The sequence below is a fragment of the Cibotium barometz genome, chromosome 5 (genome assembly GCF_041138505.1).
Source record: "Cibotium barometz isolate CiBa-2024 chromosome 5, ASM4113850v1, whole genome shotgun sequence".
Lineage (NCBI taxonomy): Eukaryota > Viridiplantae > Streptophyta > Polypodiopsida > Cyatheales > Cibotiaceae > Cibotium > Cibotium barometz.
This window is the reverse complement of record NC_141050.1, coordinates 13,164,476-13,173,316: the sequence shown is the minus strand read 5'-3', so window position 1 is coordinate 13,173,316 and position 8,841 is coordinate 13,164,476. Positions and strand designations below refer to the sequence as shown.

The following is an 8,841-nucleotide window of genomic DNA, read 5'->3' as shown; positions in this document are numbered from 1 at the left end:
TTTAACTACCCTATTTTTAGGCACAGCTCCAATGAAGGAGTGGGAGAAGGACGTGGAACCTCAAGGTTCATTCCCATAAGACACGGTTAAACCATGTTAGACGTCACAATGTTTCAAACATTTGGTGTTGATCTTGAGCTGGGTTTATCTTAAGCAGACTATGACCAAAGACAAAAAGCCTAACAACCATACGATAAATGGGACGTGTCTCTTTTGCATGGACAAGTGTTCAATAGTATACATAACAGAAAGCGCACACAGTGCAAGCAGGAGTCCCGCTCTCCCCACAAAAGCCCATTATAGAAGTGCCTTTACGACAAAACCCAGTTCTAATTCTTCTTCATTTGGATGAAGAATAAAGAACATGAGGAAGGGTAAAAAGCCAATTTTTGGGACTACCTTAAACCAAAGGGATCTGCAAGGGCATTCACAAAACCTATCCTTAGCCATAGAAGCAAGCCTCTAGTCTCAAGGCTAGGCTGTTGGCAAAACAAGTGCCGTTGGAAACTCGCATCCAACCCCATAGGGCAAGAGGTCCTGTACCCTAAAATTAAGGGTCTTATGCAACTACCTCCTTATGTTCCATCGTCATGTGAATATGCAGAAGACATGTTGATGATGGCGTTTGAAATAGGAAGGAGGGTTACGACCAATATAGCACCTAGAAGCTCAAAGTTAGGTGAAACCAAGCCAATCCACATATCAAGGATGATGATAAAATTTGATTGTACTGGAGATCTGATTCTGTACCTAGAAAAGTAAGATCAAATTTGTGAGGCCATGGGACAGATTGATGATCCCACCAAGATTTTCTCATTCAGATTTTGCCTTGAAAGGCAAAGGAGGCAAGTGGTTTAGGTCTCACTAACCCCAATTGAAAAGTATAGCTAGAGGTCTTGATATACACTTTCATAGTGGGGTTCTCACCTAATGGAGCCCAATTGAATAAATCTATAACCTCAAGTAGGAGGAGGGCAATACGAGACTATATTACTAAAATCAAGTATCTCCCGCATGAGATACAACACCTCACCAAAGACTGAATGACTTGTCGCTCATTGACTAATTTTATGCTCATACTTCAGAGTAAGAGGATGCACAACTATCTTTACAGGTCTAGGCACTACTCTTTGATGAGTGCCGTTAGCGAGGCAATAGACCTGGTAAAGACAATCTCTAAGACAACGATATAGAAGTCATCTACCAGAACCAAGAGATAGGGGATGCATCATCATCATCATCATCATCAGCTAAGAGTGACCAACCAGCACGAACAAGAGTCCTAGTTAAGGACATGGGCATGAATGAGTTGGCATAAAATACTATATCATCTAGGTCAGAAATGGCATGGATAACCCTAAGAGCAATGTCAAGGCCAATCCCATAGCTAGCACCTCAAGTAGGAGTCCACCCACATCTATTCCCATGGAGAGATATGGTTTGTGTGTAATTTGTCATCAAAATCATACAAGCACAGATTGTCCAATGCTAAGGCCTAGACAACAATAATATTGTGTTCATTGTTGTCAACACCACGAGAACCATGATGCAACTCAATGTTGGTACCAGGGAAACTCGTCACTACAACCTATGCTCCTTGTGTCAAAGAAACCATTAGCTCTACTGCCCATATCGAATGCTTGTGTATAATCAGGACCTATTCATGATAGCCTTATACTGAGAGGTATGTATAGACTATCACCAATACCATACTCACCTCCAGTATTACCACCCCAACCGGTTTCTCTTGGAACTGCATGATGTAACACTATAACAATACTCAAGCAACAATGACTTTGCCTGCTGTGCAGAGTCCGAGAGCCAAGAAAATGAGAGCTATGAGTCATATGACCAATACGAGTCATATGGATATCCAGAGAAACCTCCAACCATTGATTATACTTCTTTATTCAAAGCTGTGGTGCAACAAAGAGCAATGGACCTCAAGAATATAGCATGTAGGTCACCTCTGTAATGTTTCCATTGTAAGGGCCCATACCATGCTACTGAGTGTCCTCATAGAACCATCGCACCTAGTGCCCCAACTCCGTCCTTGAATTTAGTGCCAAATGTCATTCCATATGGAGGCACATGTTACACAAGTGGGGATTCGAACGTGCCTTTAAGGAGTATCCCAACAATTCTCCAAGTGGCTAGGGTTATCAACTAGTTCTATAAGCCTTAACTTGTTAAGTTTACAAGGAGGACTTATTTATATAGTCTCTGAATGATTAGAAGATAGAGACCTACTGTATCACAATTAAAGATTGTGATTGACTAACACATAGTGTTGTTTGATTGACTGTGGTTAGTCTTATCCGTTCACAAGTGACAACATGTATTAGTCCAATTTTGTTTCATTTCACTGCTCCAGGTTTTACAAAAGGGGAAAGCAATTAGCTTCGTTTTTGGAAGATCCTCCTTTTTGTTCTTTCTAAGGTTTGGGTGATCTTAGAGTAAGGTCCGTAGAGATCAACTGATTCTAAGATTTGCAGTAATCTTAGAGTGAGGTCCATAGTGATCTAAGGTTTGGGTAATCTTAGAGTAAGGTCCGTAGAGATCAACTGATTCTAAGATTTGCAGTAACCTTAGAGTGAGGTCCATAGTGATCTTTGAGTTGGGAGTTTACCGAACGTAGAGGAACCTGGGTGTTGATGATATTAATTATCCAATTGTTCAATGTGACTTGTAATATAGTACGGAGCTACTCTACCTACCTTTGGAGTATGTCATTGCTCATTTTCTTTGATAAGATGGGAGTGTCTCAGAGAGGTCTTGTTTTAAAGCCACCTTGTGTGGCTAGTCTTTAAGATCTTCATAGATTGCAAAAACTTAACTAGACCAAGGGTAAGTATCAAGACAACCAGTCCTAATATGGGAACATGCAAAACTTAACTAGACTAAGGGCATAGTTGATATTTTACACTCATAAGGGCCTAATTATAGAGCAAGGAGTTATCCACCCTTATATTTAGGGAAGCATGGAAAACTTTAGGTAAACTTGTTTGGATTGCCTATGAATCTTATGTTGAGTTTAACTAAGGAGTTAGAGTACCATGTGTTGGATTTTTTAAGCATGTAATACACATTAGCCTTAATTCAAGAAGGTGTAGATTTTTTATGATAGGTGTGAGTGTTGTTCAATATAAAATCAAGCTCAGGTAATAGTGGATTGAAGACACTCAATTCCACATCAATCTAAAAAGAGCACACAACCACATTCGAGCTGAAGAAATGACAGCTCAGTGGTGTCATGAAGGGGGAACAATTCCTCTAACTTTGGCAACATTAGCCCACCCAACTCAAGTCCAAGCTTTGACATTGGATTCCTCACTACTTCAAGGCATCCACCATTAATCCTCTCCTTGGTGCATTCCTCACTCCTTGAGGAATGCACCAAGGATTCCAACATTAAACCTCTCTAAATGTAAAGGATTCTTTGTCACTAACCATCTTCATCTAAAGTAATTGTGTTAAGCCATGAAACCTCTACCATTGAAACAACCAAAGCAAACTTTTATCCAATAAAAGGCATCTAAACTCAGAGTCTATTTAACACTGGGAGCCTAGTAAGAATTTGTTAGTCACTCATGGCAGCCACTATGGTGGCTCCAGTAAAATCTAGATTCCCAAGAGGCAATCATAAAGAGGTAACAAGTAGTCCAGGAAAACAAATGACACATCAAGCCAACACCTCAACAATAGTTGGTGATAGCAAGGCTACTAAAAACCCAAGGATACTATGAAGGTAACACATGAATTTGGTTGCTTGAAGCATATGCTTGTAATTCACAAAGAAGGGCAACCACCACCAAGAATACTATGAAGGTAACTTATGGATCATGTTTGTAATTCACAAAGAAGGCCAACCACCACCAAGAAGCAGCAATTTAAAGTTGGATCTTTCTATTAGCCAAGACGTGCAAAACACATTCTTTAAGCTTAAGGTTTCTATCAAGGAAATCATATTAAATGGATCCCCAAGCAATGAATAAGGATGTAGGGAGATGTGAAGACTTCTACTTGAGTATCACCACAAACACCATCAAACAACCTTTTAAGTAACAAACACCATCAAACAACCTTTTAAGTAACAAACCCTATGAGAGCTCTACACCACTTGCCCAAAATGATAAGTTACCACACACAAGAATGGTAAAACAAGTAAAAAATTCATGTTCTAGAAAGGATAAAGAGCCCGTTATAGAAACACATGAATGCTAAGCCAAGAAGGTAACCCTAAGAGTTCTACTTGAGTATCACCACATGCACCCCATCAAAGTCTACTTTAAGTATCACACCCTATGAGAGCTCCATAAGAACACTTTTCCAAAAACGGTAAGTTACCCACAATAACTTCTTAGACCTCGGGCAAAACATGTAAAAAATACATGCTTTAGAAAGGTAAAGGGCCCATTACACAAACACAAGAATCTGTGACCTATGAAAGTAACCACAAGAACCTATATGGGGCTGTCCCTTTACATCAAAACAATATGTGGAACTAGCAAGTGATATTCTCAACTCAACACATTCCTCAACACCTTGCTTGAGGAACATACAAAGATTACAATGGGAGAACCACAAGAACTGTGTGACAAAAGAGCCATGATATACAAAAACCTCCCAACATAACAGGTGAAGAGCAACACCATAGATCACAACAGAAACCAGTGTACATGGATGCAACAAGTACCAATTTCCAAAGATTTTGAGTGGAACACAATCAATGTGTGGATGAGATGAGGTGTAAATATATTTTGATTTAGTATTTTTGGTTTGTAGATGTGGTGTAAATATGTTTTGATTTAGTATTTATGGTTTGTATAAGCTTAGAATAAAAACACTACATGGTGGGAAGACGCCATTAGTTTCTTGAACCATTGTATACCATACAATTTTGAAAGCGTATGTAGAACCAATTGAATTGGTCCTCCATGGACAGTTGGAATCATATGTCGGACCATGTGATTTGTTGTAGACTTTGACAAATTTCGTCCTCAATTTCGGTTTTTGCACTTCTTGAGGTTGGATGGGTCTTCATACCTATTACTTTTCCAAAGGCTTTGCTTGATTTGTCTGGGTGATTGACTTCTCATTGTGAATACATGTAGTTTATTGGAGCTTTAAATCCGATGATAATTGACCAAAAGAAGTTTTGACTCAAAAAAGGAACCACTCTTCACAATGTCCTTGCATTAGGGAGGACCAAGCAGAGAAAGCCTATGGAATACACTGCAAGCCTATGAGATACACTGAGGACGAAGCAGAGAAAGCCTATGAGATACACTCTTCAAACTTGAAGCAAAACTTGAAGCAAAGACATTGCTAGCGTGGCAACACTCCTAAAGCGACACGTTGAACGATTACTCTTGATGAGCAGGCTAGAAGTTCCCGGCATGACAAACTTCTCTTGGTCTCGTGGCGGCTATGGCGAACTCTCGCCTGCAGGACCTTGCCCGAACGCTGGCAGGCATTGCCCTGGTTGCCCGCGAAGCTGCCCTCGCCACTCATGCCATAGCCCGCCTGAGATCTGGCGACCTCCCTGGATTCGCCTCCTCCACCATTTCCCGCGTCGTCACCACTGCCACCGACCTCGCAGGCCTCTCCCGCGGGACATCCCATGCCCCCGATGCTCTGCGAAACCCTCCTAATTCCCTCGCTGCATCGGATCCCCTCCCGCCATCTCCCGATGATGGCAGGGCCGAAACCCTAGCTCAGGACGGTGCCTCTGCATCTCACGGATTTCCTTCGCCGCCGGTGAAACCAGACAATCTGCAGCATGGAGAACAGCCCCCCCCGCGTACAGTTGAGCCCTTGAACGAGAAGCCGGCAGATGCTGCGGCTTCCACCAGCCATGGGAAAAGTCTTCCTGCTGCGCAAACGGAAGGAGTAAGCAATGTCGCACAGAACGAAATCTTGAGAAATGCAGCTCCTGCAGCTGCAGCTTCGTCTTCTTTTTCACCTCAAGGGTCTGCCAGACGGAAGCCTCGGGAGATACGGGTTCCTGCAACGCCTTTCGGAAGAGCTTTCGGGTGAGAGATTCGAGATTTTAGAATCAGATTTCTTTACAGTATGCAGTTTGCATCTAGGATGTGAAACTCTGTATCTAGCAAGCATACATGACGTTGACATATAGTCAAGAAAGCGTAGCATAAAGTGTGTCTTCTCAGTGATATTCACGATTCAAAACTTAGGAGCTTCTCTTTCACACAACCTCATTTCACATTCTCGCCATTTGTTTCCACAGAGCTCTCAGCCTTCACTTTCTTGCTTACTCGTGCACCCTTCTCACAGCCTTTGTCGATCTCAAACTGTTTCAGCAACCATGGTGGATCTTGAAAAACTCACAACGGTTTTGGATGTCAACACGACCTTCAACTGAAAATGGTTGGAAAAAGTTATCTGCTGTGGAGTCCAATGATACTCAGCCCTAATGTGAATGAGCAGCTCACCGAGTTGCAAAATGTGGTGAAGACAGCCACACAGCGTTCATATATCCATAAAAGAGTTGAGAATTAGGTCAATCCGGGGCTAGATATTTGTTATTTGACCATGAACAAGCTCCTCCATGCATGAGAACTTCCAAAGGGCAACCGGGAGAGAGTATGGACTGGTTTTTGAGTGTAAAACCCTTCCCGTATGCTTTCTTGAAGTAGGTGCCCCCTTCAAGAGGCAGGAGGGAGAGGAAGATAGGGTTTCGATAAGAAAAGAGGGTGGCCATTGGTCCATCTTAGAATAGGCTACATCTCTCCCATAAGTGGGAAGGGTGGTTGGTCGATAGCTTGGCCAAATGGAGGGGTGAATGTCCAAAATTTGTCCGCCCACTCATTAATGAAGTGTAGATGCCAAACTCACTTACAAGTTGTTCGGTTGTACTTTAATGAAGTATGGACCTACAAAACAACAAATTGAACTATAACTTTAGTAAGCTTAAATAAAGAGTTTTGAGTCACACCTACCACTTGTTTACAGCCCACAAGCGAGGTCAGAATAGAGATTCACATGCATGGTTCACGTGAGGGTGTCCCCTGTTGTAAACTAGACACAGATCTTGTTGGTAGTAAAACAGTTCATGCGAAAATAGTTTCAGGCATGCAAGTATGCACATGCATAAGAATGTGCTAGACAATCTCTCTTTAATTTAGCTTGTAACGGGTGGTGATTGTGGGCGTAGACATTACGTCCCCAGGCCAACCAGAATATCGTACTTTGAATATAAATACGGACCAAAATCCCCAGCATGTCAGAAAGCAACAAGTGTCGGACAATCGACACTTGTCCGACACGTGTGTAAATCCTAAGTACAACACATCATGTCCATTATGGAGCTCTTCCATAGGTCCCAAGCTAGTCTAGAGGTCCAAAGCATAGAGAATGCATAAGAATGTTCTGGACAATCTTCATTTCATGTAGCTTGTAGCGGGCGGTCATTCCGTGCGTAGACATGACGTTTCCAAGCCAACCAGAATACCGTACTCTGAATATAGGCATGGACCAAAATCCTCGCGGGCATGTCAGAAAGTGATGTGTGTCGAACAATCGATACCCATGCAAATCTTAAGTACAGTATGTCATGTCCACTATGGAGCTCGTCCATAGGTCCAAAGTTAGTTTAGAGGTCGAAAGCGTAGAGAATGCCCAAATGGAGTTGACTGCAATTGAAAAGCTTCCAAGCATGTTGCTAGGAGTTGCGGAAACTCTTGAAAGTATACTTTATCCATCCACTTTGCATCCATAGGTGAATAGTTCTTGAACTTCACAAGGTAGCGTCTCTGAAGTTTGCCATCTGCAAGCTTACACTCCTTGTGAAATACAATTTATTGACGTAACACCTATTCCAGCTCATCCACTTCTGTTGGATCTTCGATAATAGGCTCTGTTGGCGAGGGTCCCACATGCTCGCACAAGAGGCTTACATGAATGCATTGCGTTTTCCAATGATTTGGCAAAGCCAATCGAAAAGCCACTTCATTGATATGCTCAATGACTTTGAATGGTCCATAGTACATGGTAGAGAGCTTGGGACACATCCCCTCTTTTCTAGGTTTCTTTCTAAGCTTGGCTTTCTTGAATTTCAGTAATACGAAGCATTTTCTTTGATATCCAATTACATTCTATGCTTATTTGCAACCTTTTATGCTTCTCTTGGGAACGCTTAACGGCTGTCCACACCTATGCAAAGGCAATATCAAGGTTCTTGACGAATTCATTGGTGGCAAATATCGCATCCTTCGTATCAAGGATGGGTGGCAATAACACTTTGCCATACATGATCTCAAATGGGGTCTTCCCTGGAGAAGCATGCATTGTGTTGTATGCAAATTCCACAAGTGGCACATACTTCTCCTAAGAAGTTTTCCGATCAACCACATAGCCCAGATGATTGAATTTGCAGCTCACTTTGTCCATCCGTTTGAGGATGATAAGCTAATGAAAAATTCAGCTTAGTGCCTATATTGTCAAAAAGAGCTCCCCAAAAGAGACTTGTTTGTTGTCTTGGGGTCTTTGTCTCCCACAATTGACTCAGGCATTACATGATGCTTAAACACCTGTGATATGCGGCAAATTGCCAATGTAGAAAGATTATAGGCCTTTCTTGGTTGAGACAAAGTAAGCGGTGAATCAAACACCGTGCTCCAATGAATACTTTGTAAGAGTAGTGAGTTTCCTTTACTTGGAGGCCTACTAGACCATTGCAAGTGACACAATATAGCTTGCCAATCTCGAATGAGAGCTATTGAATATGGAGAGCCTGGAATACGACCATGAAAATGCCCAAAAGATTATATCATCACAATTGATGATCCAATGTCCATATGCATCTGTTTACATGTTAAT

The 8,841-nt window shown here is 41.9% G+C and overlaps 1 protein-coding gene across 3 annotated transcripts in view; it reads left to right on the top strand.

Annotated features, from left to right (window-relative positions):
- Window positions 1–5,210: 5,210 nt before the first annotated feature.
- The window catches only part of ABC1 (ABC transporter 1), a 126,117-nt gene continuing 122,486 nt past the window's right edge, over window positions 5,211–8,841 (top strand). For all 3 annotated transcript variants that reach the window (XM_086797962.1, XM_086797960.1, XM_086797963.1), the window contains exon 1: window positions 5,211–6,035. In XM_086797962.1, the coding sequence (XP_086654088.1) occupies window positions 5,431–6,035 (605 nt within the window). In that variant the 5' untranslated portion in view covers window positions 5,211–5,430. The remainder of the gene's footprint in view (window positions 6,036–8,841) is intronic.